The 24,142-nt window shown below is 44.8% G+C and overlaps 2 protein-coding genes across 3 annotated transcripts in view; one reads left to right on the top strand and one right to left on the bottom strand.

Annotated features, from left to right (window-relative positions):
- Window positions 1–8,301, bottom strand: part of Ccdc58 (coiled-coil domain containing 58) — a 19,745-nt gene extending 11,444 nt beyond the window's left edge. The window contains exon 1 of one of the 2 annotated variants that reach the window (XM_021184961.2): window positions 7,802–8,301. In XM_021184961.2, coding sequence (XP_021040620.1) covers window positions 7,802–7,852 — 51 coding nt within the window. In that variant the 5' untranslated portion in view covers window positions 7,853–8,301. The remainder of the gene's footprint in view (window positions 1–7,801) is intronic. The other variant, XM_021184959.2, reaches the window with a different exon arrangement.
- A 43-nt stretch (window positions 8,302–8,344) lies between these two features.
- Fam162a (family with sequence similarity 162 member A) overlaps window positions 8,345–24,142 on the top strand; it is a 25,030-nt gene continuing 9,232 nt past the window's right edge. The window contains exons 1-2 of the mRNA XM_021184958.2: window positions 8,345–8,470; window positions 23,818–23,940. Of these exons, the coding sequence (XP_021040617.1) occupies window positions 8,437–8,470; window positions 23,818–23,940 (157 nt within the window). The 5' untranslated portion in view covers window positions 8,345–8,436. The remainder of the gene's footprint in view (window positions 8,471–23,817; window positions 23,941–24,142) is intronic.

Here is a 24,142-nt window from a genome sequence, read left to right as displayed (position 1 = left end):
AAATCCGCCTGCCTCTGCCTCCCGAGTGCTGGGATTAAAGGCGTGCGCCACCAACGCCCGGCACAAACTATAACTCTTAGGGGAAAATCTCAATATATTCCCTGAGCAACTACCACTTTAAATAGTATGTCATATAATGCAGGGTATATAATGTCCACTAGTAGTAAATTCCAAACAAGTGATGGTAGCACATGGTGAGTCAGAGGGAAGAAAACATCTGGGTGTGGTGGCACAAGCATGTGATCTGAGCACTCAGAAGGCCGAGACAGGAGAGTCATGGGCTGGAGGCCAGCATGGGCTCCGTAGTAAGAGCCTATCACTAGGAGAGGAAAAGATGGAGCCAGCCTAGCCTCCCACACCCCCTTTAAAAATCTCCTTCCAATTCTTTTTTCTCCTCTGTTCACAGTGAACTTATCTTCTGAGGCCAGATTTCAGTTGTGCCTTTTGGATAGTTTTCCTTGACCATGAAAGCCCTCAGCAACTTTCTTCTTTGAACAGTATTAACAAGAAGCAGAGTGTATCCTTTTAGTAACTCACAGGGCATTCAAACAACAGATGCTGATAGAGAAATACTGTGGGGAAGGGAAAGCTAGTACCATGGAGTGGACCGTGATCAAGTTGGGGTTCAGGGCTATTTTGGGCAGGGAGATCAAGAAATGTCTCTGACAAACACCGGATGTTCTCTCATATACAGATCCTAGCTTCAAATCTTGCAGCAGTGTTTAGCCTGGGGTGCTGCAGGCTACAAAGGGAACATTGGGGAGAAGGAAAAAAGAGTGTTAAGGGAGGTGGGACAGTAGACCACAGTGAAATGAGGGTGGGGAAGCAGACCGAGGTCAGGCTGGCTCAGGCCAAGGGCAGGCAGAGAAAACAGGGGAGAGGGAAGTGTTAACTCAAACTAAGAATTAGGAAAAATCCCTAAGGAAATCTACTTTGTAAGCTTTTAAAAATACCATTTGCTTTTTGAAAAGTTGGAAAAGAGGTGTCCTGCACGGGTGGATAATGGTCCTCCCAGAAGTCACACATTATATGAAAACCCTAATGTCAAGTGTGGAATACCTCCCTAGAAGCTGCTAGTCAGTGAGACCCTAGTGACAATCCAAGTGACTGTCATTACTCATAGTTGCCCACCAGACTACATGGTAAGATCCAATTGCTGAAGATCCAATTGACCATACACTTTGGTCATAGGACATAAAGACACCAAGACGAAACTAAGCAAGAAGCATCCTCCCTGGTGGCTAGCTTTCCTACCACGGCGCCTAGGGAAGAAAAGTCCTGTGGGCACCATGAATTACAATCATGACCTGCCAGGTTAGAGCTAAGTAAGCACTCCTGCAACAGTGGCAAGACAGATGAAGATAACCAACTATTTTCTGAATGGACTTGAGACCTGCTCCACAGTAAGAATGGTGTGCTTGGATTTGCTTGGTGTTGCAAACCTGACCAAGAAACCATGCTGAACAGGTCATAGGCCCTACTATGGAGGGAGACCTACTACTGTTGTTTGCTAAAAGACATGTCGTCAAGATGCCTCTGAAATACATATGCTTACACCCGCAGGTCAGTGCTGCTGTCAGTCTACATCAGAGGCTTCTTTCTGCATGGATGGCAGTCAATGCAGACTCATAACTGGTCAAAGTGCTGAGAAGTGACTATTGGCTGCTTGGCCCTAAAATCTCTATCAGTCACGCCAAGGCTCGGGCACCACAGAGAAGATGGTGGGAAGAATGTAAAAATCCACGGGTGGAGAGGGCGCTGCAAGACAAAGTCTCTGGACATCATCAAGACAGAAAAGAGCAAGAAAAAGAAGAGATCAGAGGAGGACGAAGAGGATAATGATGGTGAATATGTGTTCCAGAATGGTCTTTTCTTGTCAATAAAGCATTTAATCTCCTGTGTAAAACTCATTCCTTTTAAGGAAAAACAGTGAAATGTGAAACTGTGAGATTTGTTTTTAAGACTTTAGAGGTAGCTCAGTGGTTAAGAGCATTGGCTGCTCTTCCAGAGGACCCAGATTTGATTCTCAGCATCTACATAATGGCTCACAACCATCAGAAACTCCAGTTCCAGGGGACCTCACACCCTCCCTCCTCTAGGCTCTGAGGGCACTAGGCATGTAGGCAGTGCACAGACATACATGCAGGCAACCGCATATAAACAAATATATTTCTTAAAAGATTTGTTTTTAAACTGTACAGCAAAATATTTTTGTACAGTTAACACACTACCAAATGTGTTCAGTAACCCTGTCCTGGTAGCATTTTTAATACCCACTAACCTTCCCTGGCATAGTATGGGGACTGTGACTTGGCATGGGAATTTACCTCAGGTTCAATATCATTAAGAATCAGGAATTGCAAGGATGTCCTTGATAACACCACTTAACTAGACCATTGAATATGAACACAGTATAAGAAGAGACTCAGCCAGGCGGTGGTGGTGCACGCCTTTAACCCCAGCACTCGGGAGGCAGAGGCAGGCAGATTTCTGAGTTTGAGGCCAGCCTGGTCTACAAAGTGAGTTCCAGGACAGCCAGGGCTACACAGAGAAACCTGTCTTGAAACACCCCCCCCCTCCAAAAAAAGAGAGAGCGAGCCTCAGAATTGTAGGATATGTTACAGGATTGTAATGTTTTCTAAGAAGCACAGAGTATGAGTGAAATGCCCTAAGAATGGTTCCGATGTGTGTTCTGAAATGGCCGCCTAGAGAGTGGACTGGACCCGAGCACAGACAAGTGAGGGGACTGACACAGCAATCCAGGCGAATTTGCTCGGCTTCCACTGATGCTGAACTTTAACCAGTTTTTGAGTTTGAACACCTGCTATAACTTTAATCATGATAAACAAATCCTCCCTATAAGACATCATAAACACACTATTAAGGGTTTGTTTTGTTTTGTTTGTTTGTTTCGAGACAGGGTTCCTCTGTGTAGCCCTGGCTGTCCTGGAACTCACTCTGTAGACCAGGCTGGCCTCGAAGCCAGAAATCCGCCTGCCTCTGCCTCCCAAGTGCTGGGATTAAAGGCGTGTGCCATCACCGCCCTGCCTATTAAGGTCTTTACAGAGCAATGGAATGTCTGTACTAATTGGGCAATGAATCTTTTAAAACACTGTACTAATGGGGGGGGGGAGCGGGGGGGTGCACATGTGCTATGGCGTGCGTGTGCTCAGAGGACAACCCTGCGGGTTTGATTCTCTCTATTCAGGTTCCAAGTGTGTACAGGTTCCAAGTGTGTACAGGCTCTGGGTATCAAACTCAGGCTGTAATTAGGCTTGTTCGGCAAGTACTGCTGCCTGTTAAACTACCTGGCTGGCCCTGAACTCACCCACTGCTTTTGCAATCTTACCCACAGAATCTATAATTGAGGTCTGCCAAACACTCTATTCCCTCCCTCTCCTATGTACTAGCAGATTACCAACCTATGATCTAAAACTGGGCTTCTGATACAGCAGACACTAGCTTGCCAGGTTATTTAAACTGAAATTCTCAATGTAAAACCTCCAGTTACTACAGCATACTTACCCTGAAGAGCTACATGTTAGCAGCGACTGGTAGGTATACAGCACAAATGCAGAGCATTTCTATCACCACAGGGAGTTCAACTGTATAGAGCCAAGCAAGTGAAGCTCCATGTTACATAACCCTGAGAACTGAGGTCCATCCTGGAATCCACATAAAGGTGGAAGGAGAGGATGAGCTCCTCAAATTGTCCTCTGGCCAGACATAAGTCCACATGTGTGTCCTCTACTCTCCCACCATGCACACACCCACACAATAATACAATTTTATAAGAAATGTTTACAAACACAGTGATAGTAACTGTACTGATGCACACTTGTTCCAGGATTGTTGAGAATTATACGTTATTGTTAAATTTCATAGGTAGATTACAAAAAAAGGCTAAATCTCTCACCAGGCCCATTTCCTTACAGTGGAAGAAGCATCGAGCCCTTATGTCAATTCCAGAAGGGCCTAGGACAAAGGCTGGTAGTGTAAAGTCAGCTCAAAATCAATTGTGTACACCCAAATAAATATTTCTAATAGAAATACAGAAACCCACTCTGGAAAGAAATAGCGAGTTGATTCTGTCCAAGAGAAACATGACCTGGGTCTCAGCTGGGGAGAGGAAAAGGTACTTCTAAGCGAGTGACAGACGCAGGGAGGAAGCATGGAAAACGGGAGTATGTGTTGAGGAAAAGTTAGGAGTAACAAGGCAGAGAGTTCAAATGCATGCTAGATATGGACAGGGCTGGGAGAGAGAAGCTTTGGAAGACTTCGTCTAGGCACTTTAGGATTTTGGTTGTTTTGTTTTCCAAGATAGGTTTCTGTGTGTATAAATTTGACTGTGCTAGAACTCACAGTGTAGAGCAGACTGCCCTCGAACTCAGAGATACAGCTGCCTCTGCCTCCCAATTAAAGGCATGTACCACCACTGCCCAGCCTAGGGATGCCCACATGCCATGCCAAGTCCTTAGAGCTTAGATTCTAAATTCAAAAGAGGACACAAAAGTGACTAATGAGACTTACCCTAAAGCTGCAAAAAAAATCACAAGTCCCACATGCCTCTGACTCCTAAGTGCTGAGATTAAAGTTGTGAGCTACCATGCCTAGCACATGGTTCTCTTGACCAGCCCTTGACTGTGTTCCCCTAAGAGTCAAAATTTTCAAGTTTTTATAATGCTGGTAATAAAAAAAATACACTGTGCTTACAGTCAGAAGTGTATCAAATATCACCATGTACAGAGTGTACCTGACAATGGTAATAAATGACGGTTACTGGTTTATGTATTTATCATGCTATTCTTTCCATCATCACTTTAGCATATTTTCCTTCTACTTAGAGCAGCTTCGTAGATCTCCTGTTTACTGCATCCCAATTGCATCATGAGGCCATGACAGGGATTGGCTTAAACCTAGATAAGGTTTAATTACTGTTCATATTTGCACAACATAAAATCTATTGTAAGACATTTCTCAGAATATATCCCCATTATTAAGCAATGCATGACTGTACAGGAAACATTTTGCCTGTGTGCAATTAACTCTGCCTAGAATTCAACTGGTATTATTTAAGGCTCAACTCAATTATGACCTCATTTTCTTTCTTTTTTGAGCTCTCCCGCACTAGCTCCAGAGCCGTCTTCATGTTTTAATCCTCACTTAAAGCTCCGCATCTCATACCCTGTCCACCATAGTATTTCCCAGAGCCTGGTAGCTGGTAGATACTGGTAGTGACTAAACTGTTCACCCTGGAGTGCATGGGAAAGTCCCAAGACCTTATAGGCAAGGCTTTTGGGGATGAAAGTTAAATGGAGGTCACAACCAGGCACACAAAATACAGTTTCAGCTTCTTCAGAGGCTGTGGCAGGACTTCTTGAACCAGGGTTACCAGGGCCAGCCTCCACAACATAGTGAGATCTTGTCAAATACATACATACATACATACTCAAACAGATACACAAATGGAGGCCAGCAGGGCAGGAACCCTAATCTGCCACAACTGGGGTCCTCATTGGAAGAGGAAGAGATATGAGTGACATTGCTCCAACTGCAGAGGAAAGGTGTGAACACACAGTGAGAAAACAGCCTGCATGCCAGGAAAAGACCTCACCAGAAGCCAACCCCAACACAACCCTAATCTTGAAATTCTGGCTTCCAGGACTTCAAGAAACCACATTTCTGCCGTTTAAGTCACTTAGGACTGTAGTATTTAGTTACGGCTGCATGAACAGGCTAAAAATGTACCCAATAGCTGGGCGTGGTGGCATATGCCTTTAGTCCTAGCACTTGGGAGGCAGAGGCAGGAGAATTTCTGAGTTCAAGGCCAGCCTGGTCTACAGAGTGAGTTCCAGGACAGCCAGAGCTACACAGAGAAAGCCTGTCTCAAAAAACCAAAAAATAAAAAATGTACCCAGTAAATTGTTGATTATATGTTAAAATGAGATTTGAAGCATCCAATTTTAAACTTTTTTAAAAATTCTATTTAGCTTTGGAAATAGGATGTTTTCTGGGAATGCTACAATGAAGGGGAATGCAAAAAGTTCAAAACTCTTTAAAAAACCTTTTAAGCTTAAAATACATAGCTGTGTGAAAACAACATAAGAATTACTAATTGTTGGAACTTGACAGAAAGTGACAGAGATTGCATAGGAAAGCCCATGAGAAAACTTTTGAAGATAAAAGCATCAATTTTGATGTTGACATAAGTCTGCCTTAAGAATATGTCCATGTCAAACTAGGAGGAACATTTATAAATACCTGTGCCCTATATCATATGCAAAATATAACCCTCCAAATAGTAAACAAGTCCGGAACTTTAGTTAATATGCATGTAGCATATTTAAAAGCACTCTTCATTTGTTTCAAGTGACTTTAAGACCCCTTTTCTTTTTTTTTTTCTTTTTTCTTTCTTTTTTGGTTTGTTTGGTTTTCTTGGTTAGGATACCTACATACAAAGTGATCTAACTGGTTAGGATACCTACATACAAAGTGATCTAACAACTCTTGAGAATATTAATTTTGATTAGTAATTTGTGAGAATTCCAGTCAACCATGTTTTATAATTTTACCAAATTCATCTAAATGTAAATGCCATACTAATGTTTTACATTGTTACAGTACCTTCATGTATGTTCTGGTTCTATCTCTGAAGGAGTGGGAACAAAAAGTAATGCCTATTTACAAAATTAAAACATATGCTAAGACTGGTTCTGGGTAAACAAATCTTTTGATATTTTTTAACTCAGCGATTCATTAAATCTTTGGCCAAGGGGCTGGAGAGATGATGGCTCAGTGGATAAGAGTATCTATCTGTCTGTTCTTGCAGAGGACTCAGGTTCAATTCCTAGCACCCATATGACAACTTGCAAAAGTTTGTAACTTCAGTCCTAAGAGATACAATGCACTCTTTTGGCCTCTGCAGCTACTGCACAGATGTAGTGCACAGAAATACATGCCCACAAAACACCGATGCCCATAAAAATAAATGTTAAAAAAAAATCTTTTGGCCTAATTATTTACCAAATAAATCAATTTGGTGAGGTTATCTTCAAGAATACCACTACCTACAAGCTACTCAAAGTATTATGGTTACTACAGATAGGGAAATGACATGTTTAACAAATTTTACTATCTCTACTTAAAATACACTTTTAAAGGTCGTGATTTTTGGTTTTTTGAGTTTTTTTTTTAGCTTCAATTTAAACTCTAATAACAGAACCGTCATTGTGAGTTGATCAACATACGGATCGTTATTCTTGAATTCTTGGGTAAGTACCAAAAAAGACACATATTTTACTTAAGTGTTACACCTTCTCTCGGGATCAAGAAGGCACAGACCAAGTATTTGATTTAACCCTCCCCGAAGCTTCCAAATATTCATTGTATCGCACCACACACATAAAAAGGCACTATGCCAGATACTTTATCAAGTACACAAGGTATCTTTCACTTTTTCTCTCCCACAAAATCTCAACTTAGAAGTAGGGGAGTTTTGGTAGAAGCTGGGAATGAAGTTCGGGGGACTGCTGAACTGTTAACTATCCCTACCCACAGCTTCAGAGCTCGGCTTTACCGCTCCAGAATGACTCGGAGAGCCTCCGGCACCTCCTGCGCTGAGCACCTCGGCTTCCCAAGGCCACCCCTAGCCCCCATGACCTCCAAAGGCTCCCCTATAAAAAGCTCTGAGCAACTTGCTTTTCCTACAGTTTGTCTATCCTCCCTTCCCGGACCAAAGCACCGACTGGGACCTGGGGACAAAAGGCTGGACAAGCTTGCCACGTGTGGAAAACCTCATCACCTGGAACTCGGCGAACTCTTCACAGTTCACACTGCCACTGGGCGCCGCCATATTGGACGAACGCGAGGACCCCCGCAGCCGACCAATCACCGTGGAGCAGAGGTGTCCGCGGTGCTGCCTGACAGCAAGTACCGTGAGCCCGGGCGGTTGCCTTTCCTCTCGCTAAGCCTAGAGCATCGGGTTGCTAATGAGGGATGAGCCCCTCGAAGAAGCGTCGAGAAACTAACGGCGTTTGGGGAGGTGAGGGTGGGCAAGCGATGAGAATGACTAGATGTTTTTAAAAACATAGCTAAGTGGAAAGCAGGCTTCCTTCGGGCATTCCCGAAGCCCGGACGCCATAAGGCCCTGGTCCCCGAGTCCCTCCGCGTGTGTGACTCGCTTGCACAGTCCTAAAACACTACTCAGCGCTTCGCAGTTGGCAGACATCGCCCTCCCTCCTCCGCCTTCATCATGCCCGGGCAGGCAGGGCGTTTGGCCGCATCCTCCGCTCGTCGCGCACGTCCCGCACGCCCGCTGCGTCACGCCGGCACGCCCCGCCCACCCCGCCAGCGCCCTCCCCACGCGGGCCCTTGGTGACATTGAGCGCCAGCGCCGCGGCCGCCGTGGGGTGCTGTGCGTCGGCGGAGCGGGCGGCCATGTGGAGCCTCGGCGGCCTGCGCCTGGCGGCTGGTGAGACGCGGGTCTGCGGGCGGCAGGAGGGGGCATCGCCGGTGGGGGTGTCCTGCTTACTGCAACCGTGTGAGGACCGCAGCGCCTTAGCAGACGCAGGGGGCTGGCCGAGACCCTGGCATCTGGCGCTCATTCACGCAGCTCCCATCTTAAGTTAGTGCCTTGATGCCTCCACCTGGTCCCCATCCTCCTGTGAGCACCTATTAAGAGTTATCCACGGAAGTAATGCTTTCCACCCTGACTTTCTCCTATCCGTTATTCTACTTGTGCCTTCCTACTTGTCCCTCCCTCTTTGGGTGAGGGACTCAAAGATCTCACAGAATACGAGTAATTGTTGCCTTAAGTTGTGGGTGGTAGTACATACTTTTAAACAATAGTGCGGTAAGGGCCTGGACTCTCTTAGGGGAAAGTGTTATGCTAATAATGTAAGGTCTGTAGCCTGTTTTCTCAGTAAACATTGGAGCGGTTGAGTGTTTTGGGAGTCTGGTAAACTGAACGTATCCCGCCTCGGGGAAATCTAGAGAGCCTTGAATTATCAAGTTGAGAAATCAGAGAGTTTGCAGCTTGTATCTTGAGGGTCTTTAGAGGGTAGCTTACTCTTTTGTTCATCTTTATGAACTTTCATGATCTATCCTTTGTTCCATGGCATCAAATTACTACAGGGTTGTTAAATTTTTAGAGAAAGAATAGCTCCACGTTTTGTTATTGGAGTAATGTACATTGTAAATGTAATTGAAGCAATGCAAAAAAAAAAAAAAAAAAAAGATAGTACATGTAGAATAGTTTCGTAAAGAGTAGCCAGTGAAGAGGTTAGATTTTACCGACTGGAAGACCTTTCAACGGGTCAGCATTGCTTACACCCTTAAAAACTCACACCCACTCTGCTCTAGAAAGAAAACGGAGAAAGATGAGAAAAAGCACTCATTCTTTTACTGGTTTTGATTTGTATCAGTTAAGATCTAAAATCTCGATGTGCATCTTTATTAAGTATTACAACGTTTTCAAAAGAGCCAGCAAAAGAATCAGCAACCTGTGAGTTATGTGAGAGTCACTTAAACGCTGGCAGTAGTTACTTTTCTAGACTGTAGCACACGTCATGGAAAGCTAAAGTGTCTTGGAAGATTTCTGATGTTTTGGAACTTCATTGCTGGGCCTCTAACCAAGACAGACTTCCTTGCACAATTTAACAACAATTTATTTTACTTCCGATGGGGAATGTTTTAATAGCACACCAAGGATGTTATGGGCAACGACTGCCAGGTGATCTGTGAGTGTCTGGTGTGTTGTGAGCACCTTCCAGTGATTTCTTTTACTTTTACCTATTGTATTAATAAAAGTGCTTTCTGATTTACATTATCTGATTTCTACAGCGCCCCCCTTAAATCTTATTCCCTCCTGTCTTTATAAATAAACATAAGTCACAGGGCTAAATAACTTGTGTAGCACCACTTGGTGATAAAAGTCAGCACCAAAGGAGGGCAGTGAGTTTGTGTTATCCGAGTTCCTTGCTGCTGTTGATGCTGCTACTGGGATATGCGCATGTCGTAAGTTAACCATCTTATAGCCAGATGGAGCTTTTTTGTTTTGTTTTGAGACATTCACTATGTAGCTCCGGCTCATATGTAGTCTCACTATGTGGACCAGGCTGGTCTCGAACTCACAGATACCCTCCCCGGTGCAGTTGGGGCTCCTTAAGGTGAAATGCAGATGTGTTTGTGAGGTGGACATACACTTTTCATACACAAATGGACTTTCAAGAACCAACTGCTATTTGATAAATAACATTGACCAAATGTGTGGCAGCTCAATTAGAAATGTAATCTAGGCATTGTTTTCTTATCCAGAATACTATTCAGAATAAGGTCCTCATTTTAAGCAGTAGAGCTGTGTGTTACAGCTTCCTTTGGAACTCCTGGGTGGACTCCCTTCGCAAACAGCCTAGAGGGTTTATGGGCTTTAGTTGCTTGTTGTATGAATGTAGTTTTAGATAGATGTAGGTCAAAGTTGTAACAAAGTTGCTACAGGTGAGAGGTCTTGTGAGCCTCTGAAATCATGTTCTGACTTTTATGATCATGTACTAGTAAGAGGGACCAAGGCTTACGTCCATATCCCAGCAGTGCCAGTTCTTTGAAGAAGCACAACTGTAAGACTCGGAGGCTAACTGGCTTCTCACCCACCCTGCCATGACTTCTGTTAGCATCAAGATTAGCTTTGCCATATAGTTACTAAGTTCTCAGCTCTTATAAGTATCTGTTAGTACATATTGTTTCGATGGAAGGACTCTAGGAAATATCTTGGATTAAGCAAATATAAGGTAAGTTTTCACATCTCTTTTCTCCTAAAAGCTGAATAAAATAGATAAAACTTTTAAGATATTGTATCTTTATTTAGATGTGTGTTGTATGTGGAGTCTGTGTACACATTTTGTGCCCTGGTGAAGGCCCAAGAAGGACATGGGTTTCCTGCTCCATCACCCTACTTTATTCCCTCACTGAGCCTGGAACTAGGCTGGCAGCCAGCAAACCCAGAGATCCTCAGGTCTCCACCCCTCACAACGCTGCTCCTTACAGCACTAAGGAGCCACACCTGGCTCCTTACGTAAGGGTAGAGTAGTCAGACTTATCCACTGATCCATCTCCTCAGCTCCAAGACATTGTATCTTTCAGTAGGGTGATTGAGTCAAAAGAATGAATAGACTTACATAATATTCTCCATACCTTGGAGAAGTTCTGTTGCCCTGTGCTCCATTGACTTGTAGCTTTTACAGTGACCTTTTCATGGCTGTCACCAGTGCAGAAACCATGGGCTCCTCCTGTCTAACCCATATCCCAGAGCACTGAAGCCAAGCAGTATTTTAGAAGTCATCTAGTCCCTTAACGTATGCAGATGAAGGAACTTAATACTGCTTTTTGCTTCTTGACAGTGCCTCATTATTTACCCCAGCTGCCCTGGAACCCTCAGCCTCCTAAGTACTGGGATGTCAGTGTGCACCACCACCCCTGGCTGCAGGAGGAAACATAAGGCATAGGAAGGGAACTTGCTTGCTAAGGGTCACATAGGTTCAAAGCTGGGACATAACCAATATCTGCCTCCCACTCTGATTTTATTTCTACTCCAGTTTGCTCCTTCATTGTTCTTTTATTTGTTCTTGCTAACGAACCCTAAATGAGATCACATCCATTGAACTACTCCAATTTTGGCTTTGCTTATCATATTGCTCCAGGTAATGCCAGTGAGTTTCTATTTGAGCGTACACTGTGTGCCCCATACACTGCCAACTTCCTAGGGCTTTTTATTGCAGTGTATAAACCAACCCATATAATACAGCTAGAGAGCATACAGTATGTATTAGGCTCTAGGTTACAGAGCAGACTGAGTGCTGCTGAGCTAGGTCCTGCTGGCATTGTGCACTTCCCCCAACTTCAAAAATGGTAATGTCATCTCGGCAGCTTGAAATCTGCTGTGGTCACTGGTAAGCACTATAGGTCAGGGACTCCCTGCCCCTTTCTTCCTCCCAAGAGGCAGTACACTACTGACTTTAGAATTTAGAGGAAGGGAACGGTTAAGGAGATAGGATTATCAACTGAAGGCTCCTGGGAAACAGGAAGTGATTTGAGCAAAGAAAAGAGATAGTTAGGAGTCTGGAGAGGTGTAAAACAGGAAAAGCAGCAAGGAAAAATTCATATTACCTTGGAGCATTAGGGGGGAAAGTGTGAGCTTGTAAAGAGTTGGAGCCAGATGAATTTTGGCAACAAGAGAAGGCTTCAAAGCCTAAGTCATTTAAAAAAAACCCAAAAACTGGAGCATTAAAAAGGCAGCCATGTGCAGGATGCATTGCTATAACCTGTAAAGATTGTGATGTAAATGACTCAGTGGTTAAGAGTACTTGCTGCCCTTGCAGAGCAGTAGAGGACTGGACTTTGGTCCCAGCACCTATGTGGGGCAGCTTCCAATCACCTGTAACTTCAGCTCCAAGGTCTCTGATGCCCTCTCCTGAATCCCACAGATACTTGCACTCACATGCACACCTGAACCTATAGTTAAAAAATGTTTTTTAAAGATAATACTTATTTTTATTTTGTATGCATTAATATTTGCCTGAATGTGTGTCTGTGCACACATGCATGCAGTGCTCGTGGAGGCCAGAGAGAGTGTTGGATCTCCTGGGACTGGAGCTACAGAGGGCTGTGAGCTGCCATGTGGAAGCTAGGAACTGAACAGAGGTCCTTTGAAAGAGCAGCCACAACAAGCTCAAGGCCAGCTTGAGTAACCAATAAGACTGGTACGTGTATACACACACAAACACACACTTGGGAGGGGGGATAGAAGAGCAGGAATGCCCTCAAAGACCCGCTAATTGGGCAGAGTAGATGCCTCACTGTGTTGTAGGTGTTAGTGGGTTATAGGTGATGATGAGAAGAACTCTCAGTTAAAAACCTGAGAACCTCAGTCATCCATTACAGGGAGCACAGGGTCCCCAATGAAGGAGCTAGAGAAAGGACCCACGATGCTGAAGGGGTTTGCAGCCCCCTAGGAGGAACAACAGTATGGACTAACCAGTAACCCCAGAGCTCCCTGGGACTAAACCAGCAATCAAAGAAAACACGTGGAGGAACTCTTGGTTCTAGCTGCATATGTAGCAGAGGATGGCCTTTTTGGTCATCAATGGGAGGAGAGACCCTAGGTCCTGTGAAGGTTCTGTGCCCCAGGATAGGGGAATGCTGAGCCAGGAAGCAGGAATGGGGGGGGGGAGGATTTTCGGAGGGGAAACTAGGAAAGGGGATAACACTTGAAATATAGATAAAGAAAATATCTAATAAAAAAAGTGACAGTTAAAAAAAAAAATCTCGAAAAACCAAAAAAAAAAAAAAAAAAAAAAAAACCTGTGACCCTAAGAGAAGAAAAAATATAGAAGCCATTGTAGTGAAGTTACTTATTAAAATAGAATGGAGGAATCCTAACGGAGAGGCAGGAGCTCCAAGTCAGCTCAGAACACACTCAGACACCAAATTCTCAGCACAATGGAGATTTATTACCCCACAGGGACAAGCATGGGGTTGGGGGAGAGTCTCTGAATAGGTCAAAGACAGAAAGCAGGTATCTCTACTGAAGTGGGTTTTTAGGGGAAAAAGGAAGTCTGTGCTAGGACAAGTTGGTAAATCCTGATTGTACAGGTTAGCCAGTGTCGCCAAAAAAATGAATTTTGATTGCTGGACCATGATGTTTAGTCTCTGGAATGAGTCAATGGCCAAATAAGGGAATAAACCTTGAGGGCTAGCTTTAAGAATGTAATCTAACGGTTTTACAAGGGAGAGGGAAAGGGCAAAACCGGTCTGCAGTGTCGGGCTGCTAGAGAGCCCTTCAAATCCTCCCACAGTCGCACAAAGTAAGTAAGGAGGTCCTGATGTAGCTTAAGGATGGGAAGTAGAAAGAGGGTCATAAAAGATAGGACTGGCAAGATGGCTTGGCAGGTGAAAGCATTTGTCACTGAGCCTGATGACCTGAGTTTGATCTCCCTGACTCTCCAGGACCCTCCCAGTGGCGGTGAGAACCATTTCCTGCAAGTTGACCTCTGGCTTAATGCCACACCATACTCATGCATGCACATACACAAATAAATGTAAAAATAGTAAGGCCTGGGTCATTTAGATTTGAGGGAAAGGAGAATGTGCTGGTTGGGTTTTGTCAAGTTGACACAAACTAGAGTCACCCGGGAAGAGGAAACTTCAGATAGGATGGTGCCAACCATGGGCAGGTGGTCCTGGGTTGTGTGGGAAAACAAGCTAAGCAAAACATGGGAAGCAAGCCAATGTTTCATGGTTCCTGCCTCTGTTCCTGCTTGAATTCTTGCCCTGATGCCCCTCCATGATAGGCTGTGATTGAGGCGTGTGAACCAAATATATCCTTTCCTCCCAAGTTGCTTTTGATTAGTGTTTTTATCACAGCACCCACAAGTGAAATGGACAGAATAAGAATTTGGAAGATGAGCCGAGCGTGGTGGCACACGCTTTTAATCCCAGCACTTGGGAGGCAGAGGCAGGCGGGTTTCTGAGTTCGAGGCCAGCCTGGTCTACAAAGTGAGTTCCAGGACAGCCAGGACTATACAGAGAAACCCTGTCTCGAAAAACCAAAAATAAGAATTTGGAAGATGGCCCTTGGTCTTGCAAAGATTATATGCCCCAGTACAGGGGAATGCCAGGGCCAGGAAGTGGGAGTGGGTGGGTTGGGGAGTAGGGTGGGGGGAGGGTATGGGGGACTTTCAGGGTAGCATTTGAAATGTAAATGAAGAAAATATCTAATAAAAAATTGTTTAAAAAAAAAGATTTTGGAAGATAATGGAGGGAGGGATTTAGTTCTTGAGGAAGGATAAGATAGACTCCAAAGAGCACAAAGATGGAACGGGCTGATGATGAGAATGTTAAATGTATGGGTTTGAGTAGATGGGGCTCACAACACTTACAGTGTGTCAGTGAAGGCGAGTGCGTGCCTCTTAGTCATTCATTTAACCCATGAAAGGAAGATTATAGGTATTTTATCTATAGGACCTGTTGAAATGGTGTTTTTTCCAATATCCAGGACCCTCCATTTTTACTGTGGCATGAGACAGGCAAGTTGGCTGTCTACTGGTTAAACTATATAAATTGTTTCTGCCTTCCTGAATGCAAATCGTTACATAAAGAACCGAAAAAGTATAATTCTGTCCTTTAACCCTCCACTGTCAGGGTCTGGCTCTTAGAAGATGATCAGAAATATCACTAAAGATATTTATTGAGGAGTTCACAGGTGCAGAAAGCTGAGAACACAGGAGTTCAAGACCAGCCTGGGCAACAGTGACTCCCCATTTCAGAGACAGACAAGATAGACAGGCAGGCAGGGTGACTGGCTGGCTCTTGCTGGCTGACTAGGTATGATTAAATTCAGGTAAATCTGTGTTGGATATTATACATCTATCAGAGTTATTTCTGATATCCAGAAATAGTATTTATAGCTGTGTGCCATAATAAGGATACAGTATCTGATTATGAGAAATCGGTTGTGTGTGTATAAGAAAGTCTGGAAAGAAGCACAGCGGATTCTTCCTGGGAGCCGTGGCGATAGCACCTTCACTTCTACACTGTACCTTCAGGTACCTCCGAATTTTCTGTGATGGGCAAGCGTTGACTTTATAATTTAAATGTGGTTTTGCGGTGTTTTGTTCTTAAGATGGACAGTGGCAGGAAGCAGACAGTGGACGGTGAGGATGGAGGCACAGATAGCTTGGCACAGTGTGGCTCAGGAGGCTTTCAGATGGAAGGGCTCACTAGTTCAGAAAGAGAGATTTGTGTTCTGAGCCTGCTGGAAAGGATAAGAAAAACAGATGAGTGAGGAGCCTGTTTGCTGTCATAAAGTAAAGGCCTTGAGTTTCACACAGCCACTATTGGGAGTGTGCAGGCTGTGGGGTGGGGGGGTGGGGACAACAAGGAACGAGTCGACTCCCATCCTGTTGTAGCTGAACCATGAGATTCTAGTAGCTTTTTAAAAACTTTATTAAAAACTGGCCAGGTTCCAAAGATTTATTTATAAATTTGTATTATTTTTTTAATCTCAGAAAATTTTTCCCATGGAACTAATGTTACAAATGGTAATTAGGAGCTCAGCCAGCCTACAAAACTCAGTGTCAGTCTGTCCTCCAGTTCCCTCTGTCCTGCTTCTCGGCACCTGGTTCTTCCCGGAAATCACAGCTCTCCTGCTGTGTCAACCACTCAGGGCAGCAGTGTAGACAAGCTTCCAGAAGGAGGGTTCCACATCCATGGCGTCCCCTGCGGCTCCTGTGTCCTATCCTGCCTTCACCTCGGGCCTGCCCTGCTTTCTGCCCTGTACCTAAAACACTCTTCTCTCTGCTCCAAACTGCTCTGCATGTTTGGCAAGCTTGGGGAATGGGGGTTGTAGCAGATGAAAAGATTCTAGGGGCGGGGGGCGGGAGGGGGGGCGGGCAAAGGAGCCACAACAGCCTGAGGAGGCAGAGTGGCTTGGCTTCATATTGTCAGTTGGTTTTGGAAAGCCTGTAGAGAAGGTTCTGGTGCCACTGCCATGGCCTGCCAAGCAGTTCCCCATGTCAGTGCCACACGCAGAAGCAGAGCAGACCAGTGTCTGCAGCCAGGAAGAATCCATCCCTTGTCAGAACAGCTGCAGATGTTCCATGCTATTGGGACTGACTCTGCAAAGGCTCAGTACAAAGTAATAGACCTGGTTTGTTTGTTTTATTGTAATGAGCATTCAGGGCAGCTCACATTTGCTTCTCCTACGGAAACCAAGTCAGCGGCTCTGTGGTAAGTGAGCTTTGTGGACCAGAATGCCAATCTGTAAAACTCATTCTTTTAGGTCTACTGAGTACTTAGAAAATGTAACACAACTTCAATAAGTTAAAAAATACAGTATCGATAAACTGGTATGTAGGGTCTTGGCCACCCCTGGAATACTATATATCTCCTTTTTCCTTTTGAGATTTAAATTTGGCTCTGATTTACACAACACACACGGAGCCCCTCAGATTTGCCCTTTCCTGTCATAACTGTAAAAGCATCAGCAATACCCTTGTTTAATTTTAAGGCATTTGAGGGCTGACATGAGAACCACCTAGTTATTCGCATAAATTTTTAGCCAGGACATGGGAGAAGAACATTGTTGCCTCAGAAGGAACTGCTTCCAGCCAAGGTCATGGCAGTTCCTGCCCTGGAACATGAGGGAAAAGAGAATGAGTCAATAGTGTCAGGGCTGCAAAGTGGGCTTTGGTCATGCATTGTGGGGCACTCAGGGAAGCTGGGTGTTGTGGAAGAGAGGTGTGCACGGGTTTCACCCCAATGGCCAAGAGAAGATGAGCTGTGGGACCATGCTGGGACTAAAGGTGTGCACCACCTTATATGGCTTCATTTGTTTGGATGGGGATTTGTTTTGTTTTGTGTGTGTTTGAGCAGTCCCTTACTTTCTGGACTAAAAGCTGTCCCGGGTTTTTCTTGTTCCCTGTGCCTTTGCGTAGCCCTGCCATTGCTTTCCGAGGAGCCTTGTGCTAGAGACTGGTATTTAGGAAGCAAGACCTGAGACTATAGTGTGTCCCCTGCTACCTGAGGTGCTACCCATTCCAGCCTGTCAAGTGGTCAGAGGGAGGAAGCATGGATGTGGATCCAAGATGTCCTGGTGGATATTTAAGTTTTTGCTCTTTGTAATGCAGTTTTAGTAGTTTTGACAAGTGCTGTGGCTTTTTAAAATAAACGCTATCAGACTTCATAGCCAGCGACAGTTCTTAACACCACATAGAAGAACACTGTCAGCCTACAGGTCCCTTCATGGATGCTGACTGACCTCTCATCTGTCTTCACTGATACTAGAGATTAGTCAGGTCCCTTCATGGATGCTGACTGACCTCTCATCTGTCTTCACTAATACTAGAGATTAGTCACGTCCCAGGCTGCTCTGTGATGAGTTATCTCTAAGAAACCTGAGACTCAAAAACAAAATTCTATCCATGTGTCATCCTGGACTGAAACAGATTTTTATAGAAAAAAAAGATTACCAGAAGCCAGTACCTCAGCCAGCCTCATCTCCCACCCCCACCCCCACCCAACAGTTAGCAGCAATACTTGTGTGGCAGAGGTTTTCAAACTGTGAGTCCCTACACAGGCTGTATAGCTCTCTAGGACATGTTAGAAACACCCTTCCTCAGACCACCCATACCTACTGTGAGAAACTTGGGCACAGGGGGCCAGTAGTCTCGCTAGCTCCAATAGACGGTTTGAGAACCTCTGCTCTTAAAAGTAGCCAGCAGTTTGGTCAGTTTGGTCTGGTCAGAGCCTTACAGGCAGCCATAAGCCTTCATTTGGATTTCCTGCTAGGGCTCTGGGGACCGAGCACTGACTGGTCAGCCAGGGACAGGCAAGGCTTCAAGTGCGCCCACAGGGTTAAAGGGCTGCTTTTCCTCTGGTTTCTGTGTTTGTAATTTTGATCCACCAGAGGATGGAAAATTTCTGTCTTGGATATCTGGGGCAATGTGTTTTATCTCTTAGGGACCAGACAGGAAAGATAATGAAACGTGGCTTGTTTGTGCTCTCATTTCATGATAACATCAACATCACGAGCCCATCAAGTAGTTTGTGATTGTTTTTAGTAATAACATTTGGAAATTATTTGTATTCTCATCTGTTATATTTCTAAAGTGTATAAATATCGTATGTGTGTATGTTATAATCAGCATTTATCCTTTAGAGAGGTAGAAGTTTTTATCGTACAGTATAGAGTGACAGCAAGAAAGGTTGGGCAGTGTTTCTGATATAGGCCTTTAAATCCCCAGCCCCATTTTTGTCCTGGGTACATCTCTGGCCTCATATTCTACTTCTCCCCCATCATTTACACCCTTCCACTTTCAGTGGCCTCTTTGTGGTCCCTCAAACTACAAGTGACATTCTCAAAGAGACGCTCCTGACTAACTCTGAAATATCACACATACTCATTTCAAATATACATACACATCATGTCCTTCATTTATATTTTTTCTCTTTAACAGTGAGCTTCTGACATATGAGTGTGTGTGTGTGTGTGTGTGTGTGTGTGTGTGTGTGTGTGTTCAGACTAGAATGTAAGTCATAATAGCACAGATTTTTATCTGCCTCTTATAGTGCCAAAGTTTCCTACACATATACATAGTAGATACTCAGTTACTATCTGCTGGGTGAATGAATAAAGATCTCTCTATGCATTTATGTGGCTGGTGGCCACTGGACACTCTATAGGCTAGTAATTTTGCTTTCATTATCACTGCTGAAACTGAACAAGTGTCAGTTTATCTTCTGTTCTCTTTGGAAAAGGGTCGCCAAGGAAATAATTACTTCCTTTGCCCTCTGTTTTCCATTTAGAGAATAGAGCCTGTCTACCGAGCTCCAGTTAACCTTGCTCCTGTCTAGCCTTTTAGGGGGGAGAAATGGGACAGCATTATGTGTGGAGTGTGTCCTTGTGGGTGGGTCACTTTAAACCCGTGATGAGATGAATGTTGTAATGGTGGAACAACAGTGAATGTACGCAGGGAAGCTGGGTCAGGCACTTAACAATGATTAAAATGCTAAATTTTATGTTATATCTATTTCACCACCATTTGTGGGATGGGGTACTAGGTTCTCCAAAGTGCAGTTTAGCCAGCCTGTTAGAAATGTACCTCACATTTGAGTATGATGGTTCATTCTGTCATCCCAGCAGTGGAGGGATTTCTATAAGTTCAAAGCCAGCCTGGGCTACATCATGAGGCTCTGGATGAAAAGAGGGGGAAGAGAGTTAAAAAGAGAAGAGGCACTCGAGGTCAGTAGCTGTGTGGTGTGCTTCAGACAGGCCCGCAGCTGGCTCTGACACCAAGGTCTGGGGGATGTGTCTGTCCTGTGAAGAACTATTGAGGCATCTCTTCTCACACCCGCACAACCTTTGTCAAGACTTCTGGCCTCTTGGTAGCGCTGCAGATGGCTCTAAAGATTACTTGTGAGTGATGTTGGGACATGAACCAAATGGTAGAGCCTGCTGTGAGTCACGTCTGCCAGGCACTGCCATTCATTTTCCCAATTTGCCCTCAAATCAGATCAGCCCTGGCGCTGGAATACTGCATTGCCACATTCAAAATGAGCAGGCAAGCAAGAGCGAGTGCAGGTCATCTCCTTTGACTGTGACACCTGGTGCCCTCGGGTGGCGTCACTGTGGTCATCAGTGCCGGGGTGGTCACAGACCTAGCAGAGGAAGTGAGCAGGTCACCAGCAGTCACTGTAGGTGGCTTTGCACCGAGGGCCAGATTGTCTTGTGTCAGTCAGTAAGGGCATCCTTCGTTGTGTAAATGAAAGCTGCCCAGGTTCTGTAAGGCCTCCTGGGCTGGGGAACACTGACTGAAGAAAAGGGAGTGAGCTGTGGTAAGAGCCCTGAGACTCAGCAGCTCTAACTTGGTTTGCTTCATTCTCTTATCAGCTCCACAGCACCTTGGAACACCAGCAGCCTCAATCCTAGTAATAGTGGGAGCTGAGGAAGGCAGAAAGGATTAGCAGCTCCACACTCGGACGCCAGTGATTTCTTATCATTTGATCCGTGTAGCAGTTGGCAGGAACTTTCCACTCACAATGCTCTGGTTCACCTGACTCGAAGCTATGCAAACAGCTTCGTCTCTGGGACATTTATGGAAAACTGTGGTGCTTGTTCATCATGGTGCAGAGGTGGGAGCTGGGTAAACACACGCATCTAGAAGGAAAAGCTAGGGAAAGTGTTCATTCTGACCTGACAAGCTCCAGGGCGCTGCTGGGATGGAGTGCAGGAAAGAAAGGCCAAGGGAGGTGGAGGCTCCAGACCCTCACACTTGCCTAACTGCGGCTCTGTGTAAGTGGGGATTCAAAGCTGAGGGGAATGGGAGCTGCCAGCCTGGAGCTGAGACGGCTTCATCTTCTCAGGGCTGACAGCAAAGGCTCCCAGAGTTATTAGTGGGAAACTTTGTCTAATTATCAGGTGACCACGAAACTACGAAGAGATGTCTGTGGCCAACCAAATACATAAAGAATACAAGATAATACTAAAAGTAATTATATGCCCGAAATTACATAAAGTAGATGAAAAGGATATACCTCGAAAAAAATAAATACCGAAACTCTGCCCCCAAACACTTAAGGAGGATTAGAAGTGGTCCTTTCCACGCTCAAGGAGGAGGAAGGGGCTGAGATGTAGCTCTGTATAAAGTGTTTACCTAGTGTGACTAAGGATGTGGGCAAAGGAAGAAAAGACAAGAACTTTCAAGCCAGTCTTATATAGGTCTTATTCCAGATGTGGTGGCATACACATACAGACAGACCCAGTACTTGGAGGCTGAGGCAGAGGGTTGAGAGTTTGAGGCCAGCCTGAGCTGCATAGTGAGATTCCCATTTTTAAAACGCTTCCTGATTCCTTTAATGAGGGTGAATTATCTGGTATAATCCAGCAAATACATCAAGAGAAAACTACAGCCTCCCATCCCTTATGAAGACAAATTCAGGAATCCATAGAGACTGGGTGTCTGTATGAGTGAGGGGGCAGAGGAGACAGAGTGGCTACACTTACAGCCACCTCTCCTTCTCTTCCTCTCTGCTTTAGTCTCGGGCTGAGACTCACAGGCAAGCGCGCCATCCTCTAGCAAATGCACATGAGCCCATAGAGCAGCTGTGAGCTCCTGTACAAAAGATGTCCTTGGCCTTCCGTCTCTGTTTCCAGAGCATCGCTTGCACCTTCCTGCTTGCTTTCCTGCTCGGTGGTACCTCAGAGTCTCTCCCTCTTTCCTTTGTCCCTAGACATGGGCTCTTCTACAGTCCCCACTCCAGGAACCTGCTGTCTCACGCCATGACCTCACGTTTTGTGACTCCCTGTTTTCCACTCCCATTAAGACTTTCTGGATATCTCTGCTTTTAATTATGTTTAATCATCATGGCTAAATTATTCATATAAAAAGTAAAATTTTCTGGCTAAAATATATTTCTTAAAAATAATCTTTAATGAATGTATCTATTTCTTTGCTGACTAATTTTTTGTTAATATGTAAGCTAGAGTAATCTGGAAGGAGAAATCTCAATTGAGAAATGCCTCCATAAGGTCAGACTGTAGGCATTTGCTTAGTGACTGATGGGGGAGGGCCCAGTCCCCATTGTGGGTGCTGTCATCCCTGCGCTGAGCAAGCCTTAAGGAGCAAGCCCGCAAGCAGCATCCCTCCATCACCTTTGCATCTGCTCCTGCTTCTAGGTTCCTGCCCTGTTTGAGTTCTTGTCCTGACTTCCTTCAGTGATGGACTCCAATGTGGAAGTATAAGACAAATAGACCCTTTCCTCCCCAACTTGCTTCATTTAGGTCACTGTGTTTCACCAATAGTAATAGTGCAGTAGTAATCCTAAGACACTAGCTTTGATCACCAAAAAGGGGCTTTGGAATGGTGACAAACCATAAATGTCCCTACGGGGTCTCTAATACTAATCCCCAGATCCTTTTGGAGGAATGTGTAACTTCAAGTTAGGGGTGGAAACATTCAAAGTGGGTCTGGAACATGTTGTCAGAGAGGAAGGAAGCTGTCAGCACCCACTTATCTCATGTGGAAGGAACTCAGGAGTCACCTCAAAGGTCCCTCCAAACCATAGATGGGAACATTTGAGGACTGCCACACTATGATACAGGCACTCCTTACACTGCTTTAAATAGAAGGTCACCTGCAGAGGTTTCAAGAAGGCGTGTGTGTGTGTGTGTGTGTGTGTGTGTGTGTGTGTGTGTATGCGCATGCACGCGCGCTCCCTTGTGTACATGTGTTTATTTGTGCAAGCTTTTATCCCACAATCCTATTGACCTAAGGGTCAAATGACGTGGAAAGGGTGCTGCCTTCCTGCAATCCGTGATGAACTCAGTACGAAGCAGTTACCTCTGAGCACACAGAGGAAGGGTGATGGGAAACTTTGTGAAGGGTAACTAACCTGTGCTGATCAATTCAGTATCACTAAATGACAGCATCAACTCACAGCTCTTGGAGTCGGGAGGAAGAGGCTTAGACTTTGTGACAAAGTCTCAAAATAGCCTTCAACTCATTATGTAGCAGAGAATGACCTGGAACTCCGTGTTCCTCAGCTTCTGCTTCCCAAGTGCTGGGATGCCAGATAGGTCCCACCATGTCCCATGACACCCAGGTCTCCGTGTGGTGCAATAAGTATACACAGCCTTGCTAAAAACTAGCTTGACGCTTAACAGACCTCAACTGCCTGTCTTTAAGAAACAGGAGTGATTCTGCCATGCTGCCTTCATGACTAGACACACGTGGAAAGTACCTGCATAGAATTTACTGATAAAATGTTCTGTTAAAAATTTCTAGTCTCTTAGTCAGCAAAGTAATTGTATTTTAAAGCATAACATGTTAGATACAGTCATCTTTCCTACATGTGTGTGTCTTGTATGCTTTGCATATATTCTGTTTTCTAAACAAGCTAACTTAAATTTTCTAAGAGCTGAATTTTTGTCTGTTTTCTTTGCTTGTTTCTTCAAGATAGAGTAGCCTGGGGCTCACCCTGAGCTACCCCCTCAGGCCTCAGCCTTCCAAGGAGTTAATTTGTGTTTTGTGCATATAAATGAAAACTTGTAGACTTGTCCTTAGGGGGGAGGGGGGTGAACAGGGTCTTGCTATATAGCTGGCCTGAAACTCCATGTAGCCCAGGGTAGCCTCACACTTCTGATGATCTTCCTATCCCTCCCAACTGCTGGGATTACAGGCCTACACCACCACACTCGGCCACGTGCAGGTATTTCTCAGCTTCAAAAAGCATCAGACTTTCTCTCTAAAATATGTATCTCTCTTTTAGGACATTGTCTTAGGTTATATGAAAGAAATGCTTCCTCGTCTCTAAGGTTTACCAGAAACACTGACTTGAAGAGGATCAATGGATTCTGCACCAAGCCACAGGAAAGTCCCAAAGCTCCAACCCGTAAGTTTTTGTTGCTTTATCTATTTATGGAATAGGTAGCCCACATCCCTACCCCTACAATTATTTACAGTCAAAAGAACCCCAAGAGGTCGGCCAGTGTTCCTGTGTCGCTCAGTCATATAGTTATGGTGCACAACTCTGTGTGTGTGTGTGTGTGTGTGTGTGTGTGTGTGTGTGTGTGTGTGAGAGAGAGAGAGAGAGA

This window comes from Mus caroli, chromosome 16 (assembly GCF_900094665.2).
Source record: "Mus caroli chromosome 16, CAROLI_EIJ_v1.1, whole genome shotgun sequence".
NCBI classification, from domain to species: Eukaryota; Metazoa; Chordata; class Mammalia; order Rodentia; family Muridae; genus Mus; species Mus caroli.
The sequence above is the reverse complement of the archived record's forward strand: the minus strand, read 5'-3'. Positions and strand labels throughout refer to the sequence as shown.